General features: G+C 37.2%; 1 protein-coding gene across 6 annotated transcripts in view; it reads left to right on the forward strand.

Annotated features, from left to right (window-relative positions):
• DLG2 (discs large MAGUK scaffold protein 2) overlaps positions 1–16602 on the forward strand; it is a 1006374-nt gene that overhangs the window by 386683 nt on the left and 603089 nt on the right. For 5 of the 6 annotated variants that reach the window (XM_065729952.1, XM_065729947.1, XM_065729948.1 and 2 more), the window contains one exon: positions 8904–8984. The exons of the other annotated variant lie outside the window; for it this stretch is intronic. In XM_065729952.1, the coding sequence (XP_065586024.1) occupies positions 8904–8984 (81 nt within the window). The remainder of the gene's footprint in view (positions 1–8903; positions 8985–16602) is intronic. 6 annotated transcript variants of the gene reach the window in all.

A 16602-nucleotide genomic window follows, 5' to 3' on the forward strand; every position in this document is an offset into this window, starting at 1 on the left:
GGTCCCCATAAGACTTGTGCTCCAGAAACCTCACAGCTTTGTTGAGCTTCTCTGCACACTCCAGGGCCTCAATGGCTATCTTGTAGGGTGGCCTGAAGGGGTAGCCTCACCAGATCTGAGTACAGAGGGTTGATTATTTCTCTGCTCCTGCTGGCAACACTATTTCTGATTCTAGTCAGGATGCCATCAGCCTTCTTGGTCACCTGAGCATACCACTGGCCCAGGTTTAGTCAAGAATCGACCAATGCTTGCAGGACCATTTCTTCCACACAGTCTTTCAGCCACTCTGCCTGTAGCATCACCTGGCATTGTTGATGTTGAGTCATTGACCTGATACTTGGTCTTGTTGAACTTCATCTCATTGGCCTCAGCCCAGAAATTCATCCTATCCAATGAAAGAAGGCATCAAGTCCAGGCTTAGAATAATGATTGAATATCCCAATTAAGAATCCCACAAGTGCAAGAGGAAAAAGCTAAATGTACAGCGTCAAACTTCTAATGTAGCAAAAGCATATGTGGAACATTAGTTAATGGAAGCCAACACACTTGGTGCCACAAATGATAAGATATGAAAAGGAATATGTATTAAATTGCATTGCAGAAGTTGACAAGAGTCAGTAGCATGTTTTGTTTGGAAGAATCCTCATAGAAGCAATGAGCAGCAGTTCATTAGGAGATAAATACACACCCAAAGTGAAAGTAAATGGGATATGTATGAAGTTGGACATGGTTCCCAGAAACAGTTGTTTTCATTTTTTAGTTTTGACACTACATATTACTCCTAACAGTAGAAGAGTTAAGTGCTGCACATACCTCATTAAAGAATATCCACAGATCTTGGGACAGAAGAGAAAGAGAAAAAATATGGGGCATTACGTGCACTTGACAGCACAGCCATATCAGCATGCAAAAGCTGACCAGAGAGAGAGGTCTCTAAAGAGCAGAATTTACTAAAGAGATTCCACATTAAGGGAATATTGAACTAATTGGATGAATAAATAACATGTAATGAATACCATAGATCACAGAATCACAGAATGGCTTCAGTTGAAAGAGACCTTAAATCTCGTCCAGTTCCAACCCCTGCCACGAGATCAGGCTGCCCAGGGCACCATCCAGCCTGGCCCTGAGCACCTCCACAGCTTCTCGGGGCAGCCTCTACCAGTGCCTCACCACTCCAACTTGGTATATCCTATGACTCTGTACATGAGTTGTGCTATACAATGGAAATTGTCCAGCAAAAAGCACATCACTGATAACCTCACAAGCTGTATGATCTAGAAAGGTTAGTGAGCTGTGATCAGATGCTCCTTGGAAAAAGAATGAACTGCTCACTCAAAGCTGAATGAACTGCTATTACATGTATTATTAGCTTTCGAAGGGGCACTAGTAGATCATAACACTAATCCTTTTTGAAACCTGCATCCTCAACACACTTGGTTTTCTTTGAAGGGAGAACAATAAGAGAAAGGAATGCTTTAATATTGCTAAAAGTTTGGAAAAGATAAAAGAATTAGAGGATCTTAATGATTTTCGTAGATGAAATACAAGTTTGCTTTCAATCTTCTTACTCTACTCTAAGAAGCCTGGAAATAGCTTCTGCATTACAGATGATAAAAGCTGAGTGTCAGTTTACTGTAAAACATAAGGAGACTTTAAATTGTCATTGTAAATATCTCATGGATATAAGACAATATAAGCGGACTACATATAAATTTTCAAAATGGCTTGGAAAGCCATTTTTGCTCAGATAAATGACTTTTTTTTATTTAAAATGCATAATTCATGAAACCTTGTAAACCTTTAAGAGAGTTTCTGTTTTCGGACCAAGTGTTGAATGCAATTGACGAGATCTTAATAGCAAAAATGGTCCTAACTCCAAAATGAAAAGAAACATATTGAAATGAGGGTTAGAGTGAATATTCTATGAGATAAGAGGAAAAATACTTCATACTGGCTTCTGTTGGAGTGCAATATTGCCGATCTAAAACCTTGAAGGATATGCCAGAAATACAGCATATATTATGCAAAAGAGGCTCATATTGGCTGCTCAGGAAAAAGAAAAAAAGACATATACAAACAAAAGGCATATACTATTTCACATTTTAAAGTGGAAAAAAAGTACAAACCTATGTACTTGTGCTTGACTATTAGCCTTACTTTATTAGGAGATGCTGCTGTGAAAGAGGACCTCATAAACACCAAATTTGTTTTTGATGCATGTACTACAACTAGGTGACTAATAATCTGAGAAGCAGATACAGTTTATCAGCCCTAAGCTTAAGTAGCAGTTACTAAACATTAGGTCCAAGTGGCCGATGAAAAGAAAGTTAAAAACAAAACAAAACAACAACCAAAAACTCTATTGAGAAATTGATCAGACTGTGATATGCATTCAGAACTTTCAAACGTCTCCATTGAAGTGAAGTTGTTGTCACTGGTAACTTTGATTAACAGGAATCAGAAAAAAATCAAACTTGCATTTCTACTCTTAAACTGACTGTTAAAGTCATAGTAGACTGATAAATGGTGAATGTATATATATATATCAAAGTGGAAGATACAAGTAGAAGTCATGTAGAAGAAGTAGTACTCTTCCCTCAGATAATGGTATTGTGTACCTATGATAGTGGAGGGTAACTGGGTCTATACTGCTGTGCAGAAAGTCATCCAGGGAACTACAGGCCAGTCAGTCTCACCTCTGTTCCTGGAAAGGTGATGAAACAGTTTGTTCTGGATGCCATCTCCAGGCAATTGGAAGAAAAGAGAGTTATCAGGAGTAGTCAGCATGTGTTCACCAGGGGAAGGTCATGCTTGACCAACCTGGTGGCCTTCTATGATGTCATTACTGGCTGGGTGGATGAGGGGAGAGCACTGGATGTAGTCTACCTTGATTTCAGCAAGGCATTTGACATGGTCTCCCACAGCATCCTTATAACAAAGTTGAGGAAGTGTGGAATAGATGAGTGGATGGGGAAGTGGGTTGAGAACTCGATGACTAGAAGAGCTAAGAGGGTTGTGATCACTGGCACAGAGTCCAGTTGGAGGCCTGTACTTAGCAGTGTTCCTCAGGGGTTGGTGCTGCATCTGGTCTCATTCAACATCTTCATCAATGACCTTGATGAGGGGAGACACTCCTCACCTGGAGTATTATGTCCTGTTCTGGGCTCCCCAGTACAAAGACAGGGATCTCCTTGAAAGAATCCAGTGCGGCGCTACAAAGATGAAAAAGGGCCTGGAGCACCTCTCTTATGAGGAAAGGCTGAGAGACCTGGGTCCACTCACCCTTGAAAAAAGAAGACTTAAGAGGGGATCGGAGCTATGTCTATAAATATCTAAGGTGTGAGAGACAAAGGGATAAGACTGGACTCTTTTCAGCTGTGTGTGGTAATAGGACAAGGGGAAATGGTCACAAACTGATGCATAGGAAGTTCCACACAAATATGCATGGGAACTTCACAGTAAGTGTGACAGAGCACTGGAACAGGCTGCCAAGAGAGGTTGTGGAGTCTCCTCTGGAGACATTCAAGACCCGCCTGAATTCCTACCTGTGCAACCTGGGCTAGGGAGCTACTTTGGCAGGGGGGTTTTAACTAGATGATCTCTGGAGGTTCCTTCCAGCCCCTACACTTTTGTGATTCTATCTCTTGGAAGACCCCTGAACACTTGCTGGTCACTGAATGCAACACGAGCATCAGTCACCTGAATTAATTTTATCCATTTCATGAATTGGGGTTCAATGATAGGATTGAAGAGCTGTGTTTTTGTGATAGTTATTTCAAAATTTATTTCTACAGAGAAAATTAAGTGGGAAAAGAGATGCTTATAGCATTACAGCTTAGAGACATGATTTTCTAGAGTAGCCTTGAAAAGTAATGAGCTGGCAACAGAACAAGTATATACTCTGTACCACATGTAAAGATTTGTATGTGGTCAGGACATGTCTGATACAGTTCTTTCACTTGGTTCCTCACCTTTTTCTTCTTTCACTTGTTCTCTTTCTATTCCCATTCCCTCCAGCTTGTCCAGGATAGTGTTCAGCACATGTTGATGCTACAAACTAACTAACCAGAATCCCAGGTACATCTCTGCAGGCAGATGCACGCATTAAAGTACAGATCTGCACTGATCTCCAGTATTCCTTGGACTCAGCACCATTCTTCTCCATTGTTTCTCACAAAGTGTTTGTTTCCACAGAAGCAATTGGCTTCATTGAGGATTAAAAAAAACCAACATTTTTTCTGGGCTTCCATCTCAGTCTAGATTTCTTCTTTCTCTCAGCTCCACTCATTCTTTTGCAGTCTTCCTTGTCAGGGCTTCTGAGCAAAGCCATATGGCTTTATAAGTTCCAATTTTATTGCATAAAATTGCAATATTTTTTTCAGTCAAATATAATGATATGTAGTAAAAAACGCAGTTTTAACATAGTCATAGCTGCCAGTTGACAAAACTATTTTCTAGTGGTTTAGGAGATAAAGCCAAAAGTGTTTTAAATTCAGACAGAAAAGTGACTGCCTATTTTCATAGGGCTTTGTAATTTCACTTTTGCTTTAAACCAGCAGGGCATGAGGCATGGAGACAGTTAGATCCAAACTGCAGGAATCCTACATGCGGCACACCATTCCCATTCCTGCATCCAGATCAAGAATTAGAAGGGAAGGCAATTAGTAACATAGCTATTATGTAAAACATATGCACAAATTGAGGCATTGTGTACACTAGTGTGATTATCCACTGCTGACAATGACTATACTGTTGCTGAATGTGATTAACCTGCAAGCACAGCCAAGAACTATTCCTGTTTCAGAAAGCCCATGTTAAACCTGCCTGCTTTAAAACTGTGCTCAGTGCTGTTTTAATTGCACCCATTGCTGACACCCGTTGTCAATAACAAGCACTTTCTGCTGCTGTAGACAAGGGTAAAAAACTAAAGATGTTGCAGTGAGCCAAAGCTTAAAGCTCTCTCTTAGCTCATATTCTTAGGATTTAAACTGTTGGGAAAACTTTATGTCTCTGGCTATTTATTATTACATACATAATGTTCTTGGAAACCACTCCACATTTAACAGCAGTTAAACCCATCTGCTGGTCTTGAATTTTCATTTCATTCACAAGCCTGCCTGCTTTAAAAGTATTTTTGGACTCATCACCAATGTGCTATCAAGCTTTTATTATTTTGCTACGAGTTGGTAAGAAGAAAGACTCAAATTTAAAAAGGAAGTTGTAGATTCCTGTATATTTTTAAGCTTTTACTTGAAATTTCTCCTTCCTTCATTATCTGATGTGATTGAAATTTGTAGTTTGAACACAGTTATTTGCCAAAAAATTCTATCACCCCATGCTAATGCTGATTGTAGCGTGACTTGTAATTGCACCTGCAAAAATTCTGTAGAATTAATATAACTGTTTCATTCTTGGCATAAGGAACATTTAAACTAAACTATGTTGATTCAATCAGTATATTGAAGTTCCTGTAAGTGCAACAGTTTTTCATTGCTTTATTTAGACACAGTAACCCAATTTTCTTTATGCACCTCTTCTCCCTGCCTTCATGGTTCATTTGCTTCTTGGCATAGCAACACTTCAGTGCCTTCGACATAACATTAGCAGGAACTTCCTAGTTCCTTCATATTTCCTCATGATCTTCACCTTCTTAAGATATCTTTTGTCAGACAGAATTTTTTTTTTTTTTTTCAAATTTTCTTGAGTAGATGACTTATTGATGTTGTCTGATGTTGTATGAAGGTACTTCTGTAGGACCAAGGGACATCCCAGTATTGTGTATGTGCCATTCCTTTTCCATGGCAAGAAATGAATTCTTCCTTAAACCACAGATTAACAAAATTTTCCATGCTGTCCTCTAAATATGGATACATATAATCCCTTCTGAAAATGGAATACTTGGACAATGACTTCTGAGGTACTCATAGAGCTTTTAGAAATGACAAGCAAGAAGCCCATACCCTTATGCATTATAGAATCATAGAATCACAGAATGGCTTAAAGCCCATACAGTTCTAAACCACTGTCATGGGTTGGTTGCTGCTGATCAGCTCAGTCTGTCCAGAGCTGCATCCAGCCTGGCCTTGAGCACCTCCAGGGATGGGGCATCCACAGCTTCTCTAGGCAACCCGTGCCAGTGCCTCAACACACTCCAAGTAAAGAATTTTTTCCAAATATCTAATCTCAATATCATCTCTTTCTTTTTGAAGCCACTTCCCCTTGTCCTATCACTCTCAGATTGTCTAAGAAGTCACTCTTCCTCCTGCACACAAGGTTAAAGAACTGGAAGGCCACACAGAGTTCATCCCAGAGCCTTCTCCAAGCTCAAGCCCATCTTCCTCAGCCTTTATTCAGAGGAGAGGTGCTCCAGCCCTCTGAAGGAATCCTTATGAAGCAGCAGCTGAAGACAAAGTGCTAACTTCATACGTCTAATGACAACAGGAGAGTCTTATTTGTGAAACTCTCCTTTAGAGTTGTCAGATTTATAGTATACATTATGAAGCCTAAAAATATTGCTGTTTATAAATACTCCTTCACTTCCATTTATTCAAGAGCATGTTTTACAAAGAGGGTTACATTTCTACACCATAGTTCTGCACTCAGTGCAATTTGTATAATATGGATTTGAAAACAGATATATATGTATATATGTATATATGCATATTTAATCAGTGCAGAGGAATACGTCTTTTCCTGATGACTGGCTATTATTTGTCTGATTCCCAAATAAAATTGCTGAAATTACCTGGAAACCTGAAGTTCTGATTGATAAAAGCTATGGATTCATAGTATGAAGTGCTGAAAAGGATTTGTTTCAGTGTTTCAGCATTTTAGCAGTTAGAGGCTTTATCCACAGCAGCCAATTTAGGATGATATCTCAAGGTTCTGGCCTCAGTGGAGGCAACTGATCACTATCCCCATGTAATATCCTGTCTTTGGTCTTTCCTAGGCTGTGAATTCTAAATATCTCATTACTGTTTTACTTCTTGTGTAGGTTTCCTTCATTTTTGTTCAGTACATATCTTAAAACACAGTGTTCTCCAAATGATATAGCTCTGCTGTTTTCTTGTAGTTAGTAATTACAGCACAATAGTTATAACTCATGTCCTTATGCACAGCAGTGTTTTGAAGGAACACTGTTTTGCAACAGAATCTCATTCTTGACTCCTTTTTAGAGGAGTGAAATATAAATGTTCCTTTCTTTGTATTTTTGCATTTGATGTTTTCTTCCTCAGGGCAGTTCTTAGCTCTCCATGAGCATTTCTTCTATGCATTCAAAACTATGAATTTATTTATTAAGTCTCTAGGATCTATTCTAAAAGCTAAACTACATGTACAGATAAGCAAAAAGTTACTGTGGTCTAAATGCAGTTGTGCTGGACTTGTCTCTTTAGTGCCTTCCAACCCTTCCTGTAGGCCCGATCTTGACATGTGGAAAGCCATTGCCACTTGCTACACTGTAAGAAAAGTTAGTCCAAATTTTGTTATGTTAAAATATCCTGTGCATATGAGTTTGATTGAATATACAGACCAAAATCCATCCTGAACAAGGTACGATATGAATGCATCCTCCAAAGATGATCCAGTGCCTTTGAGCATTGAACTATTCTCAGGAGTTTCCCTCATCTGAAAGTAATCTCTTTGCTCATGTCCAGGTGACTGAAGTTTGACAGAATCACTGTAAACCTCAAGTCTTAACAGTTCTGTTTTATGGCATCAGTAATGCTTGAAAGCAGAGCAAGAAGTCTCTTTTCCTTGGACTATGCTTAACAATAAACTGTTGTACACCCATTTTTTTTAATTAGCAGCCATTCTTTATACTGACAATGTCTCAAGACTTCCCTAAATGTTTTGTTTACCTAGTGCTTGCAAGTAAAACGTCTTAGTATTGCAGGAGATAGTGAAAACAATGTTGTTTTTTTTTTTTTTTTTGTCCTTTTGCATTTTAAAAGACATGATTTTTAATAATATATGAAAAAAAAAACCGCCCTTAAAGTAATATAACAAGGTGAGCATAAACTTCACATAAACAATGTAATGAATAAGAACTTTGTAAAAATCCATTTCAGTACTCTAGGAATTAAACATTCTACTAAATAAAAATAAGCTAATAGATGCTTAAATACAAAATAATTTTATTATTTACAAACATTGTGATCCTTGCAACACAGTTCTTTTACTTGCAGGACATAATATAATTTGGTAAGAATTCCTTTTATATGCAATGGCATGGGCTCATGCCTAGTCAGAGGTGTGAATTAATTGCAGATTTTCCATTCTACTAAAATAAATAAATACATACATACATACATAAATACATAAATCCAATGTTAGTTAAAAGTAAGTGTATAATCTCCTAGTGTTAAACATCATAAATTCATAAATATAATATAGAGTGGGTTTTGAAATTTAAAAGAAACAAGATTATTTCAAATTTAAAAAGGTGGACTGTAAAGATAATATTTATTTATTCCTTTATAGCATTTTTGCTTGATTTGCTAATTAATTGAGATTGTAGATGTTCCATATTGAAAATATACTGAAATAAATTAGTGCAGTGTTAATTCTTGTAAAATATTTCTCCCCTGTGTGATCTTCCTTGAAGGAAAAATAATTATTCCACAGGTATTCATGATCAATAACACATTGAATATTATAGAACGTAATGCTTTTTCAATTATGTTAAAAAGCCTCTGAGCAGTTTAGTGTGTATTAATACCATTTTTCAGCTTATAGATGATATGCCAGATTAACTCTCAGAGCAGTTATAGCAACAAATTTGCCTCATCCCTGGAAAACAAACTGTGAAGCAAAAGTACGCAACTAAGCGCCATATGCAAACATAATGAAACATCTGAGTTTGGAACGTGTCCTGAGTAGATGTCTCTATGTACTTCCAGAAAGGACAAGAGGAAGAGAATCCCACAGGTAGAGGCCTTCAGCTGGGACCTTTCCCTGAAATGGAATGGACTAATGCACAGGTGAGAGTAGTGAACTGAGCTGTGGGGAAAAAAGTGAGGAAGGGAAATAGATTTTGGACTGCTGCTTCATAGTTTTGCCCTTTTTTTTATTATTTCTTTACTGAATGCCTCAATAACTAACAAGATTCCGAGGATAAAAAAATTCTGCCTTAGCTACAGTGATTAAACTAAAAATATTTTGCTCTTTTAGAAAACCAAATTGCCCTCACCTGGCTTTTGACATCTGACCAAATCAATGATATTGCCATGATAGTAAATGACTCTTCTTGATTTCAGTTCTAACTGGTTTTGGATGTTTCCTTTGGACTGAGGTGGATTATATCCTAAAAATGATTGTCTCTCTCCATTGTCTTGACTTTCTCTCAATGTCTAGACATTCTTTATAGTCAAATAACAGATATAAATGCCTAAATTTTAGTTATCTCATGTGGTGAGGAAGATTTTAGTTTTAACTTATTGAAATTTATTTATTCTCTGTTGGCCTTGAAGTGATAAAATCAGTTTATGAGTGGGACCAACCTGGGATATAGAAAAGGAAAAATAAGTGTATTTATGCTGAATGTTGCTGCTGAAATGGACTTGAGAAGCCTGACAGACAACAGCAATAATGAAAATATTTTTCTTATCAAAGAGCTTTTTCAGTAAAGGAGTTATCACTGAAGCCAATACATTGAAAAACTCCAATTCAAATGAACAAACAAAAAAAGCCAATGACTCTATTGCAAGAAGATACAAACCTCCATACATCTCTGTTATAAAAATATTCAGTTTGGTTTATGCTGCATTTGTGTTCTCAGCTTTCAGTGTCTGACCTCCTGCCATTATCATAATAGACATGAGAGAAACTTGATATTTTGGTTTCTTGCCAGCTGGGTCCTTTGGAATCTCAGGAGGAAAAGGAGATTGGTTAAGATTTCAGGATAATGCACACTAATGGAATATTTCTGGTAAACGTAGTCTACAGTGATATGTTGTTGATGTCCAAATTGCTATCGTTTGATTTCAGAGTTAGCAAGACACAGGGATAAATAGGCAAATGATCATTCTGAGTGACCCTTGCAGGACACTCTGCCAGGTGGACATCAATTTATAATGGCTTATGATGTTTAGGTAATTATCACAGATAATAGGGAAAAAAAATATGGGGTGCTTAAGGTTGAATTCAGTATTAATTATAATGAATAAGAACTCTTACCACTTATATCTTAACACTGTTTCTGCCTACTATGATTCTGAAAACAGTGTTCTGAAATTTATTTCTGGGTTTATTTTGGATGCACATAGCTAATTCTTACTGCTTTTTTTAACACCTTCCAAGAACAAAAGTGAAGCTAGTCAGTCACTCTTTAATTAATCGTGTCATTTATTCACACAAAGATGAACAAAAAGCTCTGATACCTCTTCAATACTGAGTGGCACACAGTAGGAGGCAAGTGCTGTTTGCTCCTTAACAAGCCCATATGGTAGTAGGAGATCCAGTGTCCCTACTATGCAAACAGCACTGAATCTTTAAAAGCATGTTAAACAACATCTGCTGGTGATAAAATAAGTAAATCAGAGAGCTCATTACTTGATAACTTTTTCCTAAGAGGCACAAAATATCAAGCTGAAGAGATATGTTGCAATATTTTTGAAATTCAGGAGTGTGAGTATTGAGCTATTTATTTTTATTAAAAGAAATAATTCTGCAGAAGAGGTTAGCTAGATGTCATCAATGGGAAAAGCATTGGGATGTTTAAGGAATACTTAGCTAAGAAAGCAAGATTAATAATAAATTTATGGTTAGAATAAGTTTATTATATTCAACATAGGTTTAAAGCAATACAAGTATATTAGATAAACTTCATTTCAGACTGAATTTGTTTGATGAATGTCTCTAAATTTTGTGTAAGTTTTAGTCAGACATTTGATTTAATATCACTCTGTATCTAATTTTAATAAATAACAGTATACTTTATCAAAGTAATACTCATTGAGGACTGATTAGCTGACATTGCAAATTACCAGTAAACGATAAATGGCCTTATCATGAAAATATTGAGAGATAGTCTTCCATGATTTAGAAACAACATGTTTCAGTGTTAGCTCAAATGATTTGGAAGGTGGCAAAAATTCACGGATGACAAGATTTGCAGATCATACGAAGATTTAAAAAATAGTTTAAGAGGAGGGAGCAGTCAGATGGATTCATTCAGTTATAGCCTGGCCTGGTAAGCAGAATCTATTTAAACAAAGTGATTATTACTTGGAAGAGAAGGATTACAGAGGAAAGAATTGTCACCCACACAAAAAAATGGGACCCCTAACCTGGAAATAGATGACTCAGGTGATTTTAGAGGGGAGAATGGGCAGTTCAGCTAGGGTTTATACAGTGATCTTTTAATGTTAAATGATACATGAAGAATAAGGATAAGACTGTAGTTGATGATACAAATATTGTGCCAAGTTCTAGAGTTCATACCTTCAAAAGTTAGCAGGAGAAAAATTCGTCCAGAGAGTGACATAAGAGTCTGGGAATAAGGAGATTCTTCAGTGAAGCAAAGAAAAGCAGAATACGAACTAGAGTGAAGCCAGACAAATGCTGGACAGTTCTTTTCAGTAGTGAGGATGCAGAGCAAATTGTCATAGAATCATAGAATCACAGAATCACAGGGGTTGGAAGGGACCTCAAGAGATCATCGAGTCCAACCCCTGCCAAAGCAGGTTCCCTACACCAGGTCACACAGGTAGGCATCCAGGTGGGTCTTGAATATCTCCAGAGAAGGAGATTCCACAACCCCCCCGGGCAGCCTGTGCCAGTGCTCCATCACCCTCACCATAAAGAAGTTATTGCGCACATTCGTGCAGAACCTCCTGTGCTGCAGTTTCTGGCCGTTCCCCCTTGTCCTGTCTCCACACACTTCTGAAAAGAGTCTGGCCTCACCACTTTATCCCCTACACCTCAGACATTTATAAACCTGGATCAGGTCCCCTCTCAGTCTTCTTTTCTCAAGGCTAAACAGACCCAGTTCACTCAGCCTTTCTTCATAGGAGAGATCCTCCAGTCCCTTCGCCATCTTTGTGGCCCTGCGCTGGACTCTTTCCAAGAGATCCCTGTCTTTTTTGTACCAGACAGCCCAGAACTGGACACAATACTCCAGGCGAGGCCTCACCAGGGCAGAGTAGAGGAGGAGGATCACCTCCCTTGACCTGCTGGCCACACTCTTTTTAATGCATCCCAGAATGCCATTGGCCCTCTTGGCCACAAGAGCACACTGCTGGCTCATGGTCAGCCTGTTGTCCACCAGGACACCCAGGTCCCTCTCTACAGAGCTCCCTTCCAGCAGGTCATCCCCCAGCCTGTACTGGTGCATGCAATTATTCCTCCCTAGGTGCAAGAAGGATATTATCACAGGAATATTATCACAGGAAGTTGTAAATTTCTATCCCATTATGTTTCTGAAATAGATATGCACTCTTATTTAAGATATTGTTGTCAAAATCATGTACTGTGGTACATTAGGCTAAACTCAGTGAAACAGTGATACTCTGTTTTGAACTCTGAATCATTTAGGCACCTGATCTCTAGTCCAGCAGACTCAGCTAAATCTTCTTCAGTGCAGGAATGTGGGATTAGACGATAAGGCTGAGTGAGATTCAACTCATCTAACGCAGTCTATCACTTTCTTCTCCATCTACTAGCTCAAATGAAGATATGTAGAATTGTATTTCTTGGTCTAATGAGAGCAATTACTTTCATTTACATTCCTTCCTGTGGATGAATAGAGATTAGCAAAGATTTCCTCATTTTTAGTTTATCTTGATATGAGACCTACAGCTTGTACTTCAATGCAAACTTGAATCAATTGGATACTACCTATAGCTATGTAAGGAAACTTCAGTAGAAATTATTTCTGTTGGCCTCTTATTTGAAAAGGTTTCTGACAAAAATAAATAAATAGAAGTTAAAAGAAAATAAATGATACCTGTATTCCATACTTCTGTTACTAATGTTCCGAGGGAAAAAGAAAAAGTCAAAATATCTTTGGAAATTTTGAGGTTAAGTTTATTGCTCTTGTCTTGGAAATGTTACCATTCCCTTTCCATTTCTCTTTCCATTTTCTTTTCCTTTCCTATACACCAAATATATAGAGATTTCAGTACAACCATCTCTTGGCCTGAATGATGATGAAGGCTAAATCCTGCCAATGTCATTGGTATTTGGAATAATCTTCATTTATTGATTTGTAGTCTGGACATGGTAAATGTTGATTAAAACCATAAGATCTGTTTGAGAGGGTTTGATATTTTTGTCTTTGTTGTGTGTCTGTCTGCTATCTACATCTCTCTGATATTTTGTACAACTCATTGTAGGCCAGGGGGTCCTTAAAATGAGACTCTGGACTTAAGACATGCTGTTTTATTTTCTGTCTTTGCAGCCCTTCTTGTGTAATTTGGGTCAGCTTTCTTCATTCTCTTAGCCTTTTTTTCCTATCTGTAAAAGGGTGATTGAAAATTGCTTTCAGACCAAAAAAAAAACCACACATCATCATATTTCCTGAACAACTGAATTTTTCCATTTTACATAGAACATTAGTGATTGTAGACTATTACACATACTCTCAGAGCAGTGAATGATGTTTCCTCACACCATAACAGACTAGCACATTTAGAGATAAGAAGAACTGAGACTCATAGTCTATAGGTGCACCATTCAACCTCTAGAGTAATTAAAATTTTATTTGAATTACCCTCCCTGTTCCCAAATATCTCATTTTAACTATTATTTTCTGGTTCCCTGCTTTGACTTGCATTGAACTTAAGCTTCCTTCTTTAAGTCTGAGGTACCACAAAGCATAATTTTGTCCTAATTGGTCTCTGCCATTCAGTTGGAGAAAGTGACTCTCATCTCCAGCTGTGCAAGGATGGAAAGATACATTGCTCAATTGTGAAATTTTCAAAAAACAAAAACAAAAACAAACAGCAACAACAAAAACACACACAAAAAAACCCTCCCATTTTCATGGCTTCTTTTCAGATAATCTGTTTTTTCCTTAACATCTAAAACAGTTAAATAGCTAGATTACTAGGAGTCTAAGATGTTAGCCTAATCCTAAGGAGAACTGTTGAAAATTGTTTTATCTGGGGTCTATCTCTTTCTGTTGTCTCTTGCTTTATCCTCAAGATCTAAGATTTTTGAAGCTTAGCCACTTCACTTTTAGTTCTGAATTTGGTGAAAGCCATCCACATTAGATTCCCAGTCCTTAACACTGACATGCAAATTACACATGTAAACACTGACTTGTAAATTACAAGATGTAGCAATGAGTATAGGGCAAAACAGAATAAAACATTCTTTCCATGATGTTAACATTTCATCTGTGAGGACAACTGGGCTCCTACAATCCTTACTATAACTTGAAAAACTCAGTAGAGAATATAGGTATAGTTTGCACCTCAAAAGCTGACTGTATTTCTGATGTACAGATCCACTCCCTTATATATTAAGGGATATATATATTACCATAACTGTTTAAATACTTCCACTTCTAATTTTTCAGACCTTTCCTATATTACTACAGAATTATAAAGTTATTTCTTGGTGAAGAACTTTTGTGCTGAAAACATTATATGGTTATCACATCTATTTTTTCCTCCAGTACCTTTGTATTATTCATGATTGCTCATGAGCAGTTGGAGGTACATTTTGTCAGTTTATTACTCCTTCCTCCCATTGTGTCAGTTGCTGCTCACTTGTGTTTTCTCTGAAGGACTTTGTCAGATATTGCTCAGGCAGCCTGGCTCACCACCATGTAGATGATCTTTCAACCTCACAGTCTGAGTAGAAACATTTGCTCCCATTGAAGCAAATGATTAATCTTCTAATTATGTAACTTTCTAGACAAAATATACTAAATTTCTAGATGAACAAACATTAAAAAAGTCAGGCAGTGTTTGAGAGATTTTGTTACTAGGGCTTTCTTCAGGCTTAAACACTACTGAAAATTGTTCTGGACCAAGAAGTTAGTACTATTAAAAATGGGATGCTAGTTATTGGAAACTCTTTTAAACTGGAATTCTTTAAACTTTGCAGTGGCTTCCATTAACAGTTATCATTGACATTTCAGGTATTACTAGAAAGCATTTTATATAAATTCTCAGTTGCAGCCCATGCGGAGAATCATATTTCATCTGAAATAATTTATTTCTATATTCTACTTTCTAACATGCAAGATTTTTCATTGCATCTTCCAGTTACTAAAACTGAACACTTGAGTCTTAAGTAATCTTAAATCTTCTTTGCAATTAGAAGCAAAGGTAACTGCTGTGTTTAATCCTTGATTGAGTAATTCTCACATAATTTCCTGTAGAGGCCTAATATTAACTTCCTACTAATATTAAAGAAAGCTGAATATGCAGTTAACAGTTTTGTTCACAAAAACTGATTAAAAATATTGTTAATATCAATATTTTCTCTTTTTTTAACCATGTTATATGAGTAAAATGAATGCTGGAGCTTGAAATAGTTCTTTGCATGAGCTATTCATGATGTTTTCCATTCCTGTGATGCCATGCAGTGGGGTTTTAATTTACAGCAACCAAATTATTTGGAATTAAATGTTACATAGGCAATGAAGAAGTTTTTCTGCTTTTAATTGATGCTGTGACCTACATTTTCCCCCAAGGCACTAAAGCTATTTTTCAAAAAAATCCTGTTAATTATGAGTGTATTATGTGGTGCTGGGTCAACTGTCATTTCCATTATATAAACTTTAAAAATTAGGGGGCTTTAGTTCAGGTATTTTAAATCACGTTAAGTAGAGATTTGCCTCTGAGTTTGGTAGCTCAGATAGAACTGTTTTGTGAGACAATGACTCTATAATCAGTTCTGTATAAAACCCTGTAAATTATGACTGGATGAAGAATTACACATGTTGGCTATGCTATCAATGATGGCACTTCCTGTGTTTTTTTGAGAAACAAAGCCAGAATTGCTGAATATTAGTGTCAGCTTAAATTTCCATGACCTCTTGTAGAACAGATGTGTGATTCTGACCATCTACTAACTCTGGTTTCTGAAATAATTTCTAAACTCACCACACCATTAAATACATTCCATATTTCCTCCCAAAGGAGGCCATGTCTGCTCATGAGTGCTGTGACCCCTGTACCAACTGCTCCATGGAAAAAGTTGGTATAATTTGACAGCTTGGATGAAAGATGGTTTACATTAGTGTAAAAATTAAACCTTTTTAAGGAAGAAGAAATTTATCACTCACCCTGTTGCCAGTGAAACTTTAGAGTCAACAAACTTCACATAAACTCTCTGCATTCCCACTTCCTCCTATAGAAGGTTTTGTGGTCAGCTAATAATACCCAACTATTTTATACCTTCTTGATGTTTTTCACATAATTATGAACATACTATGCTTGATTTTTACTTATTTTTTAATATCAATTTACTGTAGGTGGAGCTAAAGCATACTTCCACCACTACATGATTACTATAAACAACCTGAATTGCTTGAATCACTTGAAACTGGGTGGTGAGGTGGGTTGAGAACTGGCTGATTGGAAGAGGGTTGTGATTGGCTGCGCAGAGTTCAGTTGGAGGCCTGTTCCTCAGGGATTGGTTTTG

This window comes from Cyrtonyx montezumae, unplaced genomic scaffold (genome assembly GCF_038088225.1).
Source record: "Cyrtonyx montezumae isolate F1298 unplaced genomic scaffold, pur_monq_1.0 scaffold_12, whole genome shotgun sequence".
Lineage (NCBI taxonomy): Eukaryota > Metazoa > Chordata > Aves > Galliformes > Odontophoridae > Cyrtonyx > Cyrtonyx montezumae.